Genomic DNA, 17,260 nt, shown 5'->3' with positions numbered 1-17,260 from the left:
ATGACTTCCAGAACAGGATTACCGTACCACTCTGGTGCGGATCTTACTCTGGTTGACCTACGAGGTTCAGTAGTAACTTGATCAGAAGTTTCATGATCATCATCATTAGCTTCCTCACTTACTGGTGTAGGAATCACTGGAACTGATTTCAGTGATGAATTACTTTCCAATAAGGGGGAAGGTACAATTACCTCGTCAAGTTCTACTTTCCTCCCACTCACTTCTTTCGAGGAAACTCCTTCTCTATAAAGTATCCATTCTTAGCAACGAATATCTTGCATTCGGATCTGTGATAGAAGGTGTACCCAACAGTCTCCTTTGGGTATCCTATGAAGACACATTTCTCTGATTTGGGTTCGAGCTTATCAGGTTGAAGCTTTTTCACATAAGCATCGCAGCCCCAAACTTTAAGAAACGACAACTTGGGTTTCTTGCCAAACCACAGTTCATAAGGTGTTGTCTCGACGGATTTAGATGGTGCCCTATTTAATGTGAATGCAGCTGTCTCTAAAGCGTAACCCCAAAATGATAGCGGTAAATCAATGAGAGACATCATAGATCGCACCATATATAATAAAGTGCGGTTACGACATTCGGACACACCATTACGTTGTGGTGTTCCGGGTGGCGTGAGTTGCGAAACTATTCCACTTTGTTTCAAATGAAGTCCAAACTCATAACTCAAATACTCACCTCCACGATCAGATCGTAGAAACTTGATTTTCTTGTTACAATGATTTTCCACTTCACTTTGAACTTCTTTGAACTTTTCAAATGTTTCAGACTTATGTTTCATCAAGTAGATATACCCATATCTACTCAAATCATCCGTGAAGGTGAGAAAATAACGATATCTACCGCGAGCTTCGATGTTCATTGGACCACATACATCAGTATGTATGATTTCCAATAACTCTGTTGCTCGCTCCATTGTTCCGTAGAACGGAGTTTTAGTCATCTTGCCCATGAGGCATGGTTCGCAAGTACCAAGTGATTCATAATCAAGTGATTCCAGAAGTCCATCGGAATGGAGTTTCTTCATGCGCTTTACACCAATATGACCTAAACAGCAGTGCCACAAATAAGTTGCACTATCATTATCAACTCTGCATCTTTTGGCTTCAATACTATGAACATGTGTATCACTACTATCAAGATATAGTAAAAATAGACCACTCATTAGGGGTGCATGACCATAAAAGATATTACTCATATAAATAGAACAACCATTATTCTCTGATTTAAATGAATAACCATCTCCCATCAAACAAGATCCAGATATAATGTTCATGATCAACGCTGGCACAAAATAACAAATATTTAGGTATAATACTAATCCCGAAGGTAGATGTAGAGGTAGCGTGCTGACGCGATCACATCGACTTTGGAACCATTTCCCACGCGCACCGTCACCTCATCCTTAGCCAATCTTCGCTTAATCCGTAGCCCCTGTTTCGAGTTGCAAATGTTAGCAACTGAACCAGTATCAAATACCCAGACACTATTGTGAGCATTAGTAAGGTACACATCAATAACATGTATATCAAATATACTTTTCACTTTGCCATCCTTCTTCTCCGCCAAATACTTGGGGTAGTTCCGCTTCCAGTGACCAGTTCCTTTGCAGTAGAAGCACCCAGTCTCAGGCTTAGGTCCAGACTTGGGTTTCTTCACTTGAGCAGCAACTGGCTTTCTGTTCTTCTTGAAGTTCCCCTTCTTCCCTTTACCTTTTTTCTTGAAACTGGTGGTCTTGTTGACCATCAACACTTGATGCTCTTTCTTGATTTCTATCTCCGCAGCCTTTAGCATTGTGAAGAGCTCAGGAATCGTCTTATCCATCCCTTGCATATTATAGTTCATCACGAAGCTCTTGTAGCTTGGTGGCAGTGATTGAAGAACTCTGTCAGTGACACGATCATCAGGAAGATTAACTCCCAGTTGAGTCAAGTGGTTGTGGTACCCAGACATTTTGAATATATTTTTACTGACAGAACTATTCTCTTCCATCTTGCAGCTGTAGAACTTATTGGAGACTTCATATCTCTCAATCCGGGCATTTGCTTGAAATATTAACTTCAACTCCTGGAACATCTCATATGCTCCATGACGTTCAAAACGTCGTTGAAGTCCCGGTTCTAAGACGTAAAGCATGGCACACTAAACTATCGAGTAGTCATCAGCTTTGCTCTGCCAGGTGTTCATAACAGCTGGCGTTGCTCCTACAGCGGGTTTGTCACCTAGCGGTGCTTCCAGGACGTAATTCTTCTGTGCAGCAATGAGGATAATCCTCAAGTTACGGACCCAGTCCGTGTAGTTGCTACCATCATCTTTCAACTAAGCTTCCTCTAGGAACGCATTAAAATTCAACGGAATAACAGCACGGGCCATCTATCTACAACAACATAGACATGCAAAATACTATTAGGTACTAAGTTCATGATAAATTAAAGTTCAGTTAATCAAATTAATTAAGAAATCCCACTTAGATGGACATCTCTCTAATCATCTAAGTAATCACGTGATCCATATCAACTAAACCATCTCCGATCATCACGTGAGATGGAGTAGTTTTCAATGGTGAACATCGTTATGTTGATCATATCTACTATATGATTCATGCTCGACCTTTCGGTCTCCAGTGTTCTGAGGCCATATCTGCATATGCTAGGCTCGTCAAGTTTAACCCCAGTATTCCACGTGTGCAAAACTGGCTTGCACCCGTTGTATGTGAACGTAGAGCTTATCACACCCGATCATCACGTGGTGTCTCGGCACGACGAACTGTAGCAACGGTGCATACTCAGGGAGACACTTATACCTTGAAATTTAGTGAGAGATCATCTTATAATGGTACCGCTGAACTAAGAAAAATAAGATGCATAAATGATAAACATCACATGCAATCAATATAAGTGATATGGTATGGCCATCATCATCTTGTGCCTTTGATCTCCATCTCCGAAGCACCGTCATGATCACCATCTCACCGGCTTGACACCTTGATCTCCATCGAAGTATCATTGTCGTCTCGCCAACTATTGCTTCTACGACTACCGCTACCGCTTAGTGATAAAGTAAAGCAATTACATGGCGATTCCAATTCATACAATAAAGCGACAACGATTTGGCTCCTGCCAGTTGCCGATAACTGTGTTACAAAACATGATCATCTCATACAATAAAATTTAGCATCATGTCTTGACCATATCACATCACAACATGCCATGCAAAAACAAGTTAGATGTCCTCTACTTTATTATTGCAAGTTTTACGTGGCCGCTACGGGCTGAGCAAGAACCGTTCTTACCTACGCATAAAAAAAACCACAATGCGGTATAGTGATTGCTTTTTGATCTTCAGAAAGAACCTTGTTCATTGAATCCGATTCAACTAAAGCTGGAGAAACCGACACCCACTAGCCACTTGTGTGTGAAGCACGTCGGTAGAACCAGTCTCGCGTAAGCGTATGCGTAATGTCGGTCTGGGTCGCTTCATCCAACAATGTCGCCGAATCAAGAATCAACTAGTAACGGCAAGCAATATGTATATACCCACGCCCACAACTCCTTTGTGTTCTACTCATGCATATAACATCTACGCATAAACCTGGCTCAGATGCCACTGTTGGGGAACGCAATAATTTCAAAAAAAATCCTACACACACGCAAGATCATGGTGATGCATAGCAACAAGAGGGGAGAGTATTGTCTACGTACCCTAGTAGACCGTAAGCGGAAGCTTATGACAACACGGTTGATGTAGTCGTACGCCTTCACGATCGACCGATCTAGCACCGAAGGTAAGGCACCTCCGCGATCTGCACACGTTCGGCTCGGTGATGTCCCGCGAACTCACGATCTAGTAGAGCTTCGAGGGAGAGCTTCGTCAGCACGACGGCGTGATGACGGTGATGATGTTGCTACCGAAACAGGGGCTTCGCCTAAGCACCGCTACGATATTACCGAGGTGGATTATGGTGGAGGGGGGGCACCGCACACGGCTAAAGATCAATGATCAACTTGTGTGTCTATGGGGTGCCCCCCTCCCCCGTATATATAGGAGTGGAGGAGGGGGAGGGGGCCGGCCTCTCTAGGCGTGCCCTAAGGGAGTCCTACTCCCACCGGGAGTAGGATTCCCCTCCTTCCCTTTGTTGGTTCTAGGAGAGAAGGAAGGAAATGGGGGGGGACCCCCCCCTCCCAATTCGGATTGGGCTTGGGGGGCGCCCCCTCCTTTTCTTATTTTCCCTCTCTTCCACTAAGGCCCAATAAGGCCCATATACCTCCCGGGGGGTTCCGGTAACCTCCCGATGCTCCGGTATACTCCCGATTTCACCTGGAACCATTCCGATGTCCAAACATAGGCTTCCAATATATCGATCTTTACGTCTCGACCATTTCGAGAATCCTCGTTATGTCCATGATCAAATCCGGGACTCCGAACTACCTTCGATACATCAAAACACATAAACTCATAATACCGATCGTCACCGAACGCCTACGGCTTCGAGAACTATGTAGACATGACCGAGACATGTCTCCGGTCAATAACCAATAGCGGAACCTGGATGCTCATATTGGTTCCTACATATTCTATGAAGATCTTTATCGGTCAAACCGCATAACAATATACGTTGTTCCCTTTGTCATCGGTATGTTACTTGCCCGAGATTAGATCGTTGGTATCTCAATACCTAGTTCAATCTCGTTACCGACAAGTCTCTTTACTCATTCCGTAATGATACATCCCGTAACTAACTCATTAGCTACATTGCTTGCAAGGCTTATTGTGATGTACATTACCGAGAGGGCCCAGAGATACCTCTCCGACAATCGGAGTGACAAATCCTAATCTTGATCCATGCCAACTCAACAAACACCATCAGAGACACCTGTAGAGCCCCTTTATAATCACCCAGTTACGTTGTGACGTTTGGTAGCACACAAAGTGTTCCTCCGGTATTTGGGAGTTGCATGATCTCATAGTCATAGGAACATGTATAGTTATGGAGAAAGCAATAGCAACAAACTAAACGATCATCATGCTAAGCTAACAGATAGGTCAAGTCAATCACATCATTCTATAATGATGTGATCCCGTTAATCAAATGACAACTCATGTCTATGGTTAGGAAACATATCCATCATTGATTCAACGAGCTAGTCAAGTAGAGGCAAACTAGTGACACTTTGTTTGTCTATGTATTCACACATGTACTAAGTTTCTGGTTAATACAATTCTAGCATGAATAATAAGCATTCATCATGATATAAGGAAATATAAATAACAACTTTATTATTGGCTCTAGGGCATATTTCCTTCACCCAGTTAGTTATCATCCCAACAAAGAGCAAATGAGAGTTTTTATATTAGCGTTTCTGTCACACACAAGGTGTCACAATTCTTATGTGAAGTAACTACCCGTGATTCTGCAAATATTGTTACTGTACTGGTGGACAAATAAACCAGAGTGATAAGAATGATAGGCTTGTAGTAACAATGGTAAAAACACTTGAAAGTAAGTAACATAAATAGACTTGAAAATAGAATTGTGCTTCCTGCAACGGAGAAGTTAGGCACGAATAGAACTCAGCTCATGGTATATATCAAGAGTTTTTTACATCTATGCCCCTAGTTCCTTAGCTCTACTCATGCATCCCCGCGCTCTTAACTTTTGCTCAATTTTCCCCACTCCCTTGCGAGAAACCCTCATAACTGGTCACAACGGACGTTGTCGTCGGGTCAAAGGCTTGACCATTAACTCTGACGAGTGGGGCTGCGCTGGACTGTGTCATCCTTGGACCTGACAAGTGGGTCCATGTTGGGTGGTGTCGTTGTTCAACCGTTGGGCCGTGGTTTCGTTGGGTCGTCCCTTGCATTAAACGCCTACGCGTGCCGCCAGGACAGAAGCCTGCTACATGCACCCAGCAAATCTTTCCTGCATGCGTCGATGAAGCATGCATGCGCTGATGCCACGATGCGTTGACCGAGCCTGTATGGCCCGACCGAGCCTGCATGCGCCGATGCGTCTGCCACGATGCACTGACCGAGCAGCTTTCTTGCACGCCAGCCGCCACAGATGCAACGACAGTCACTGCCGCCGGTTCCTCTCTTCTAGCTAGGTGGCTACATATTCATCCCTACTAACAAAGCTTGTGTAAAAAAAGAGCCACTCCCTTGCTTAGCTCTACTCATTCATCCCTACTAACAAAGCTCGCTTGCATGCACTAGGTGGTTACTAACAAGGGAACCCTACTAACAAACCGAGCTCTCTAAGAAAACAATCAACAAATATGTAGTCCCAATATGTAGATAGGGCCAACAAACCCATAGCACGATCACATAGTTCAAACTAGGAAGAACTTAATAATAGAATAGATAGAAAACCATCTAGCTACTACTATGAACCCGTAGGTCCTAAAGGAACTATTCACACACCATCATGGAGACAGCAAGGTTGATAAAGATGGCCACCCCAATGGTTTCCCCCTCCGGTAGAACTCTGGAACAGGGCTCCAGATGGGATCACTTCGGAACAAAGGCTTGCGGCGGAGATAAAGTTGTTTCGGGTCTCGCTCCGAGGGTTTCTAAATATATGTGAATTTATAGGCCATGAATTAGGGCAAACGGAGAATCAGGGGCCCCACAAGGCTGGGTGGCGCGCCCCCTAGGTCTCCTCGGGTCTCGCGGGTCTTCTGGTCTCCTCCTGAAGCTTCTGGTCTTTCTTTTGGTCCAGAAAATTGGCATCGTGTTTGGACCTCCATAGGTATTGATATTTTGTAAAACCAAAAATAAGCAGAAAACAACAACTGAGACTAGGTACTCGATTAGTATGTTAGTTCAAAAAAATAAGATAAGGTAATGTAAAATGATGAAAAATGTATGTAAGAATAATAATATAATAGCATGAAACAATCAAAATTATAGATAACGTATCAGTCTCGCAGTCCGAGTGCCAGGTGTGCAGGCACTTGTTCTGAGCCCGGTGCCCTATTTTAGGGCAATTGTTGCTCTATTTTAGGGTTGCTGTTGGAGAAAATAAATCAGATTATTTAAAACCAACTTTTTGGTGCCTTGTGTTATAGGGTTACTGTTTTTTTATGTTATAGGGTTACTGTTGAAGATGATCTAAATTTACATCACTTCGAGCTGGGTTTTTGGACAACCCCAAAACGGGACCACAAAATTATACATTTAGGGCAACTATTGGAGCTCGTTTTTTCAGCCCAAGTGATGCAAACAACGGTTTTTTGGGCAGCTACCCTATTATAGAGCTATTGCTGGAGATGCTCTTATGCGATCCAAAATACAAATAATTAGGAGAAGGTTGTGTCAAAACTTCTACACTTTGCTATACTCTTGTTTGATATACTTCAGTTTATATCATATAGTCAAACATGACACATATTGATTTTAGACTACTATATGCATCCAGACATAGTATAAATTAAGCATCTACAATTAATATCGTAATGTTTTAGTTGTAATATGTCTATTGCTTTTGCAAAAGTATGTTGATGGTTGCAAACAAATTTCTTGAGGAATGGTTGCACCTAGTGAACGTATGAATCCATAAATATATGAACCTCCATTGAGCATCTAGCTCGGGAGGTAGTGCAATAGGGTCTGCATCCAGTGGCGTAGCTAGGATCGGGCCAAGCCCCAGGCAAGCCCTAGGCTGAACGACTGCTATAGTGTTGAACGGTGTCACCCCATGGTAGTCAATAAAGAACCACGATGCCACGACCCGGACGGTGACCCTGGTTCCAAACTACACCGTTGTCTGCATCGATGGCAACTGAAAGACCGTGGATCATGTGTTGGGTTCGTGGTTGGTAACTAGCAGGTAAGCTTTCCTTCTCCGACATCACTGTCGAGCGGGGGGTGCCATATCTGAGTTTGATGGTGTGTCTGGGGTGCTGCTCCGGCTAAATTTTGTCAATGACAGAAACTTTGCATTCGCTATGCTATTTTGGAGGTCCAAAAAGTTATATATCAGTGATGGAGCCGTGTTGAGCTCAGGTGAAAAGGTGATCCATCACATTTTCTTTTGATGGTTGGTGCGATGATGCTGGAGGCGAGTGACAGTCGTCGTCTCAACGAACTCTTTGCCTTGATTGCAATTTTCCTTCTTGTCTTATATGGTCTTTTTTGAAAAAACTCTTTGCGTAAACCGACTGATTTCTCGTTGTTTTAAGCTGCGTCGCTCGGGTGACGCGTGTCCCATATGGGCCCACGAATGCTTATCCCTTGTCCGCTCGTTCTTCCACATCCCCATCCTCTTCCCATACCGAGGCAGCAAGCTAGCCATAGCTGTGCACGGAGACGCCGGAGGCGATGCCCGGCAGCGCCTTGGTGCAAGATCTCGGCGCCTGGCAGCAGCGATGCTGCAGGAGGAGGCGCTGCTCGCTGCTCGCCGTGCTGCCCCCGTGCTCCTGCCAGCGTGATGCCGGATGCACACATCGTGCTGCGAGCAGTGGGCATCTTCGCTGGCGACGCCTGCTTCAGAGCAACACGAGGAAGGGAGGTATGTGCTTGAGGAAGGTGCAGTGCTGCAGGCGCCTGACGTATGGCGGCGACGAGAACTCGGCACGGATGTCACTGCTGCATCCCCCGCTTCATCTCCACGCTGGTGTTGCAATGGAGCTTCGCCAGAGCCGTCGGTGCTGCATTGGAGCTTCGAGAAGTTGCAATGGAGCTTCGCTGGAGCTGTCGGCGCTGCGTTGAAGCTCCGCCGGAGCCCGTCGGTGCTGCATTGGAGCTTCGGCGGGGCTGTAATGGAGTTCCACCGGACTCCGTCGGTGATGCCATTAGAGTTGCTATGAAGCTTTGTTGAATGCCATCCGTCATGCGTTGAAGCAGTTGCAGGCTCGGTGCTCCCGTGACACGTTGCTACGATTGAACGGTCATCAACGCGTAGATGTGACGGATGAGGCGGATGATTTCTTTAAGGCTGGTCGTAATGGGAGTATCATGTATGTTAAGTAGGCAATTTTGATGATGTGATATAGCATTAAATAAAGAAAAAGATGATTAAGTATTATATCATAATACCGTATCATAATAAATGCAATGCTACTGTGTGTCATGCATGATAATAAATAAAGTTATCTATGATACTAGTACATAATACTATGCATTAAGGAGGTAGTATCACACACTAGTATCATATACTCCCTCCGGTCCTTTTTACTCTGCATATTAGGTTTGTCCGAAGTCAATCTCATCCAACTTTAACCAAGTTTATATAAAAAATTGTAGACATTCACATAACAACACCAATATCATTAAATTCATCTTGGAATATATTTTCATATTATATTTATTAAATATTATAGATGCTAATGATTTTTAATATAAATTAGTCAAACTTTCGGCAAATCCAATGTGCAGAGTAAAAAGGATCGGAGGGAGTACATGATACTAACTTATGATACTACTCATTAGGCCAACTCCACCGCGCGACCCTATCCTGTCCGGTCCCGTCTGTTTGGGGTAAAACGGACAAAGGAGTCGGCTCAGCGCGCGACGGCCCAGATCCATCTTGTCTGTTTTGTGTCCGAGCCGATCCATTTCGAGCGCAAACTTGCGCCGGGTTTGGGCCGCGACGGACACCAAACGGACGCGCGCCTCGTTTGTGTAGGGGCCGCGTGGTAGGCGGCCACCTACCTCCCACCCGCCCACATCAATGCACACGAGCGGGCGGCCCCACCTGTCATCCACACGTTGAACGGTCGTCGTCCTTCTTTAAGTGGGAAACATGGACGGGTCGTCGTCCACACTGTCCCACGCCATCCCGTGGCCTTCTCGAAACCCGACAGCCCTAGTCCCAAACCCTAGCCAACACCTCGCCGGCCGGCCGCCCGCAGCCATGGGCCGCAAAGGCAAGCACGACCGCGAGGCTGGTTCCTCGTCGGGACGCCGCCGCGGCTCGCCATCGCCACCACGCCGGGCCCCCGCGCCGCTCGCCTTCTCCATCGCGCCCATGTCCGCCGGCGAGCGCGACCGGCATTATGTCCGCTCGTCGGTGTGCCGCCGTTATTGGGAGACGAGGACGCCGCTCCCCTGGAGCGACGTCCATCTCCCCAATAACTGGCATCTCTCCGCCGACCGGGTCCCGATCCCGCCGGTCCCGACGAGCGGCCGTGCGCGCGACAAGGAGATCGAGCGCCGCCGCCGCCTCCTCCCCAACGATCTCTTCTATGACCCTAGGTACGCCCCCGACTCCGGGCTCTGGGACACCTGGTTTCGTGACGAGCACAACACCAGGCGCGCGTCGTTCTTCGCCGGCACCTCGACGGGGCCGCGGCGGCCACGACAGGAGCGCGCAGCGCCTGCTCCCCAGGAGTGCGGGCGTAGGCGGGTGCGCGGCATCACGCCCACGCCGTCGCCTTCGCCGTCTCCATCGCCGCCACCACCTCCTCGCATGACGGAGGAGGAGGAGGCCCGTCTCATGGCGCGTGTCATGGAGGACTCCATGTACACGCATGATGAGCGGCAATGGGAGGGCCTGGAGGAGATGACGGCCCGCTCCGCTGCCAGCGAGGTAGCCATCCCCGAGGAGGAGGAGCCGGTGGCCGCGTTCCAGCAGCTGCTGGGCCAGGGGTGGGGTTGGTCCTGCACTGCTCCGGAGATGGTCGCCGGCGTGGGCGTGAACTTGTGCCCCACTTCGTCGCGGTCATCGGAGCGGGAGGCGTCGCCACGGGAGGAGGTGGTGCAGGCACCTCCGGCTGTCCAGCCCGCCCCCGTCTACCACGCACTGCCGGCCTTCGTCGACCTCGTCAGCGACGACGACGACACCGGCGGCCAGTGAAGACGGCGACGGCCACGGCATCGACGGGCGCGGCAGGAGCGCACGGGAAGCTTTTTTTTATTTTAGTTTTATATGTTAATTATGAAACTGGGCCTTTTAAGTGGCCGTGGAAATTAGGCCGTTTTGTGACCGACCCCTATATATGTTTTATGTTTTTTAATTATGTTTATTTACTTTTTTAGTTATTTCATTATAGTTTTTATTTTATTTTTATTCACGTCCACCCCGGACATGATTTGGGGTGCGGCCGCACGGTGGGCGCACGCACGACCCATCTGACAAAGCCGGACACGGGCGAACCCATCGGCGCCCCAAAGGAACAAAATCCGGCCAATTCGAACATTCGTTTAAGGTCGCGCGGGTGGAGTTGGCCTTACAAGCAGCCTAAGAAATCATCCGGTTTATTTGTAGCGGCGGTCACTTTGTGAGTGGTGTCTGATTGGCGCTTTGTGCGAAGGTGTCAAAATCGAGGTCTACGGGGCGAAGCAGCTTTGGGTTTGGGTTTGCGCGGAAGTAGGCGGGGCCGTTGCCTGGCGCGGGCGGGCGGGCCCACCTGTCGGCGCACGCGTGGAGCTCCCGCTGACCGACCTCCACGGGTTCCTCCCGCACATGCATGCCGTTCGGTTCGTTCGTCTCGTCTTCTCTCCTGGTTTTTCCTTTTCCTTTCCCTTTCTCCGATCTCGTCGCGGCGTCTCCCGGCCGGCCGGCTCCTCCCTCCCTCCCCACGCGCGATCGATGATACAGTGACCCGCTGACTGGCTGATTGATGGCGGCGGCTACGACGAGGGTTCTCGGATCCAAATCGCCCGACTGCTTCCAGCTCCGGGACCCTAATTCCTGGTACCTCCCTCCTCCTCATCACATAACCGTGTTGATCGATTTCCCGTCGTCCCATCTCCCTGCGTCGCTTTCCATTTTAGAAAATCCACTGCTGCATTTGGTGAAAGGAATTTGTTCCTTGGCGGTAAGATCATGTGGGAGCGCTGGCCTGGCCATATCCGCCACCTGACCGAATCTGAGTGAACACCTTGGACAAATGATGTAGCAGTACAAGGTAGTGGCGAATGAGAGGAAGATTTCAGTAGCCATTTGTCTCAGGAGAAACTTTCAGATTATTCAGGAGCGAAACAGCACATAACCTTCAGTAGATACCTTTCCTGCACTTCTGCAATTGGGAACACAGTTCAAAACAACAGCATTACAGAGTACTAGTATGTTGTTGATCTTGTGGCTCACAAATCACACTGCCTTCCTTGCCATTCTTGCAGGGTTTGCTTGACCGAGCTTGCGAGCGATGTGGTCGTCGAGGTCGGGGACATCTCCTTTCATCTCCACAAGGTACGTACGTTTCCTTTCTGTATCTCTGTCGTATATTGCTCAACCGAGACACGTCTCCGTTCCGGTGATTCTGGAATCCAGTGTCAAATTGTCACATGATGCTTAGAGTTTGAAAATTCTATCCATCCACATGCACTAATCAAAATCCTCCATGAATGATTATGACTTGATTTTTGGCAAAAGAAAAAAGATTATGACTTGATATGCTACCTAAAGCAGCCGCCGGGCTAGCCCGCGCGCTGCTGATGAAGGTGGCGGCGGGGCCCTCGCTGCCCCGCCTCGCTCGCGGGGGGCCCCGGGTTCCGGGGCGGCGGCCCCGGCTGGTGAGGCGCCCCAGCTTTCGGCATCTAGTGGCGCGGGCGCGGGCCGGCGGATCTCGGCCGTGCGGGCGGCGAATCCACCGGAGGACGCGGGCTAGGGCGTGGCGGCGTCAGATCTGGCCATCTCCATTCCTACACCTCTCCAGCGAGCTCATCCCCCAGATCTGGCCTGCTCCGTTGAGGAGCTTCGGTTTTCGTCAGGTGGGAGCGGGTGCCGGGATGCAGGACCGGGGGAAACCCTGCTAGCCTTGCCGGCTGCGACGGCGGCGACGCCCACGGGCGCCGCTCACCTTCCTGGAGGCGTCGGTCAGGTCCTGTTCCCCACCCCCGTCCCCCTTGTCTCCCGGGTTAACACCTCAACTCTGTTGGACGGTGGCGACGCCTCTGGCGTCGTAACCTTCTTGAAGGCGCTGATTTTGGGAACAAGGATGGGATGTGGGCTTTGTTGCGGTGTGGGCGGAGGGCGTGTTCATCCTAGCTGCTCACCCTCTTTCGTGCCAGAGCTTTGGTCTTTGGCGTTTGGTTGCTCTAGGTGAGTCGACGGCGGCAAGCGGGGATCGCCTAGTTCCGCTCTTGTGGCTTCCTTGGATACCAGCCATCCAGGTTCTAGGGTGAACATGTCCATCACTCAACGGTTCGGCGCCCTTGAGCTGGGCGAGGAGGCAGGGGCCTTCTTTGATGATGGATCCGGTAGGCTGCGTCTTCTCCAAGTCCTAGAGTTTTTTGGCAACGACATGCTTTGTTTTGTCGTCGTTCCCCTCTCCTGAGCCGGCTGCCGTCTCCTCCTTGGCTCTGTGCATGCAAGAGGTCGCTGACATCTCCAAGCATTTGCTCTTTGTTTCTCTAGCTTGTTGTATGTAAGCATTGTGAGCTGCTCCCGGCGTCTCTGTACCTTTCGCCGTTTTTCTGTTCTTTTTCTTTGTTTGGTGTGTGGTTGTAATCTTGCTTTGTAATCCTGGCCGGTTGTTGGCTTTGTTAATTCAAAGCCGGGCTCCTCTAAAGCCTTCGTTCTAAAAAAAATATGCTACTCACAACTGAAACTGTCCCATCTCTTTCACTGGCTTGTAATTTGCTTGCTGCACTTGTAAATTGTTGATTCTTTCATATTTACTCTACTGACAACATGCAGCAAGATAACTTCCCTCTGTGTTTCCATCCAGTTCCCCTTAATCAGCCGGAGCACCACGCTGCAGAAGCTCATCGCCGAGTCCACCACCTCTTCCGACGACCAAGACGGCGGCAAGCCTTGCACCGTGCAGCTCGACGACCTCCCGGGCGGCGCGGCGACCTTCAGGCTCGCCGCCAAGTTCTGCTACGATATCCAATTCGAGCTCAACGCGGCCAACGTCGTCCCCGTGCGCTGCGCGGCCCAGCGCCTGGGCATGGCCGGCGAGGGCAACCTCGCCGCCCACGCCGAGGCCTTCTTCGTCCGCGACGTGCTAGGCAGCTGGGACGCGGCCGTGCGCGCGCTGCAGGCGTGCGACGACGGCGATGACGTCGTGCGGCAGCTCGCCGAGGACCTCCTCCTCGCGCCCCAGTGCATCGAGTCGCTGGCGGCCAAGGCGTGCGCCGACCCGACGCTCTTCGGCTGGCCCATGGTCGAGAACTACACGGCGAGGTGCGTCGATGCCGCGGCGCCGCCCGTGATGTGGAACGGGATCAGCACCTACGGGAAGCCGCGGTCGCCGGGCGCCGGGTGGTGGTACAGGCAGGCGTCGTCGCTCCGGCTGCCCCTGTACAAGCGGCTCATCTCCGAGATGCGGTCCAGGGGCATGAGCCCCGAGGGCATCGCCGGCTCGCTCGCGCACTACGCCAGGCGGCACCTCTCCGGCCTCAACCGGCGCGACGTTGCCGGCGACGTCGGCGCGTCGGACACCACGTCGTCCGATGACGTGGTCGGCGAGCAGCGTGTGCTGCTGGAGGAGATCGTGGCGCTGCTCCCCGCGGAGAAGGGCGTCGCGACGACGAGGTTCCTGCTCGGCATGCTCCGCACGGCGACGGTCCTGCACGCCAGCGCGGCGTGCCGGGATGCTCTGGAGAGGCGGGCCGGCGAGCAGCTGGAAAAGGCGGCGCTGGAGGACCTCCTGATCCCCAACACCAGCTACTCCACGGACACGCTCTACGACGTGGACTGCATGCAGCGCATGCTGGAGCAGTTCCTGCTGTCCAACACGACGGCGTACGCCGATCCCTTGCCGGAGATCACGGCGGACGAGGCCCCGCCCGGAGAGCTCATGCCGGCCAGCACGGTAGCCAAGCTCGTCGACGGGTACCTCGCCGAGGTCGGCACGGACGCCAACCTCAAGTGCTCCCAGTTCCAGCAAATCGTGGCGCTTGTCCCTGACTACGCCCGGTCCCTCGACGATGGCCTCTACCGCGCCATCGACATCTTCATCAAGGTAGGTAATGGCCGGCGGCGGCCATGGATTACTGAATGTTCTTGAGCTTGAGTTTGATACCTTTCTGTCATGGCAGGCGCACCCGTGGCTGACGGAGTCGGAGCGGGAGCAGCTGTGCCGGCTGATGAACTGCCAGAAGCTGTCGCTGGAGGCGTGCACGCACGCGGCGCAGAACGAGCGGCTGCCGCTGCGGGTGGTGGTGCAGGTGCTCTTCTTCGAGCAGCTGCGGCTGCGCACCACGGTGGCCAGCTGGTTCTTCGTCGGCGACAACAACGCCGCCGTCGCCGACCAGGGGTCCCCAAGGAGCTCCCGCCCGAGGAAGAGCCGGACCGGCGAGGTGGACTTCGGCATGGGGTCGGAGAACAACGACCACGAAGAGGTCGAGGTGTACACGCCCGGGAGCAGCAGCGAGCCGGCGTCGGCGATGAGCGTGCACGAGATCCGGCAGAGGGTGGTGGGCCTGGAGGGGGAGTGCTCCAGCATGCGGCAGGAGATGCACCGGCTAGGGAAGCCCAAGGGAGCGCTCAGTAGGCTGTTCCGGAAGCTCGGGCTCAGTGGCGGCGGCAGGACGTCGTCGTCACGCCAGCAGCAGCCACGATTGCCAAGCTCGGGCGACGAGAAGCGCAGCAGGTTCTTGGATTTGGGGTGTTAGTTTTGGAAGATGTAGCTCGGTCGCATGTGATTTTCAGATTGTAAAATAGGAGCACTTAGCACACTGGTTCCGTTTTATTCCCGCTGGAATAAGAATTTTTTGAACAGCTGATTATTTCTTCAGGTATTGATTTAGGTGAAAGCAGATATACAAGTTTTCCTAGCATAATTTTGGCAAGAAATAGATACAGTCTGGAAGAAAGAATAGGAGCAGCTAGCTTTGATAATTCTCCTCGAGACAGGACTTTCAACACCTACACCTTCTATGAACAGTAAATTAGTAAACAACTGAAAGTGAAATAAAATAAAAATCTGAAACTCCGGGGGACCAAAGATGATCAAACATCCGATGTTCTTGCAAAGTTTCAGCCATAAATAACATTCGAGGAGACCTCACCTAAAGAAATAACATCAGTGTTCAAAGTTTATGTGCACTTTTGAGCAGTGATTTTTTTTTGGTGGGGGCTCCTCGAATGTTATTTGTGGCAGAAACTTTGCAAGAACGTCAAATTTTTTATCATGTTTGATCCCCCAAAGTTTCATATTTTTTTATTATGTTTTCAATTTTTTTATGTACTGTTCATGAGGGTGTAGTGGTACCCAGGGGCTGTCATACATTTTCCTTATCCTAAATAATCATATCGTTCTCCCAAGAACACTGTTAAATTTACAGGTTCCAAGTTGAGTAATTGCACGAAGAGTTAAAAACATTCACGAACACCGAAAAGATCTGCTAATGTTCCATCTGAATCTAAAAAGGGAGTGATGGAAACTTCTGCTATTAACTTTCACCCTGCATTTTCTGTCGAAGCTTTGCTCTTCATCCAAAGTGGCTGTTGATTTTGTGCCCCTTGTGCAAAATGATCTGCTCCCTGTTTCTGATGCTCCTTCATTGTGCTATATTCTGAAGCTGATTTTCTATCAGATGCTCCTACTGTGGAAACTTTTGACAGCAATCCTTACTGCAGAAAATTTACTGCTCCAACTTGCTGAAAATACTTGACGATTCCGTTAATTTCTTGCGAACAGCCCAAAAGAGATCAATCATCCATTAGTAAAAGAACATCCTTTTGATGATCCCGTTGGAACCAAGGAGCATGCTAGATGTGCCACAGGCACCCATCCAGTAAAAAAAGAGAGAGAGACTTTACTCTTGGAAGCTAATGTGAAAGTGATGAAAAGAAAGGATGAACAGATAGAATAACATCTGAGTCGAGCCATGAAATGCAAACAGATCGATTACAAAGACTTCAACATTCTAACAAACCACTAAGAGTTAAATAGTCGGGTACACAGATAATTTAACAAACAACTAAGAGTTAAATAGTCGGTACACAAATATTTTAACAAACCACCCAGAGTTAAATAGTTGGATAGCATAAGCTAGAGTCGAACACCTTACATGCATGATACACAAATTCTTCAAGGCTCTACCGCTGGGCAATCCACCAGGAGGTCCTGCTTCTCCTTGACAAGGAGGGACCAAGCAACAACGATCTTCACCTTACTGTTGCCAACCGAACATTCACTCTCACTAGTTTGGCAAAGCTTGGCAGGGAATTCAACCTTCGAATCTTGAGCGGCGTGACCAGACTCCAAGTAGGTTCGTATGACAACTACCATTGTTCCTTGTGATTGCGCTGACACAACATTCCTTGACAGATGAAGGTAACCATCTGATCCTACACGCACTTCATCATCACCGCGACAATCAAGCAACACAATTTCATCTGCATCAGCCA

At 49.8% G+C, this 17,260-nt stretch overlaps 1 protein-coding gene across 1 annotated transcript; it reads left to right on the top strand.

Annotated features, from left to right (window-relative positions):
* The first annotated feature begins 11,364 nt into the window (after positions 1 to 11,364).
* Positions 11,365 to 15,660, top strand: LOC125534379 (BTB/POZ domain-containing protein At5g03250-like). The gene is made up of 4 exons (XM_048697630.2): positions 11,365 to 11,650; positions 12,079 to 12,148; positions 13,629 to 14,867; positions 14,944 to 15,660. Exons 1-4 carry the CDS (start codon positions 11,577 to 11,579, stop codon positions 15,517 to 15,519), a joined length of 1,959 nt encoding a protein of 652 aa, XP_048553587.1. The 5' UTR covers positions 11,365 to 11,576; the 3' UTR covers positions 15,520 to 15,660.
* Positions 15,661 to 17,260: the final 1,600 nt, after the last annotated feature.

The sequence above is a fragment of the Triticum urartu genome, chromosome 2A (assembly GCF_056163025.1).
Source record: "Triticum urartu cultivar PI428250 chromosome 2A, HENAU_Tu73, whole genome shotgun sequence".
In the NCBI taxonomy this organism is placed as follows: Eukaryota; Viridiplantae; Streptophyta; class Magnoliopsida; order Poales; family Poaceae; genus Triticum; species Triticum urartu.
Note: the sequence above shows the minus strand (reverse complement) of the source record. Positions and strands in the feature narration are given on the sequence as shown.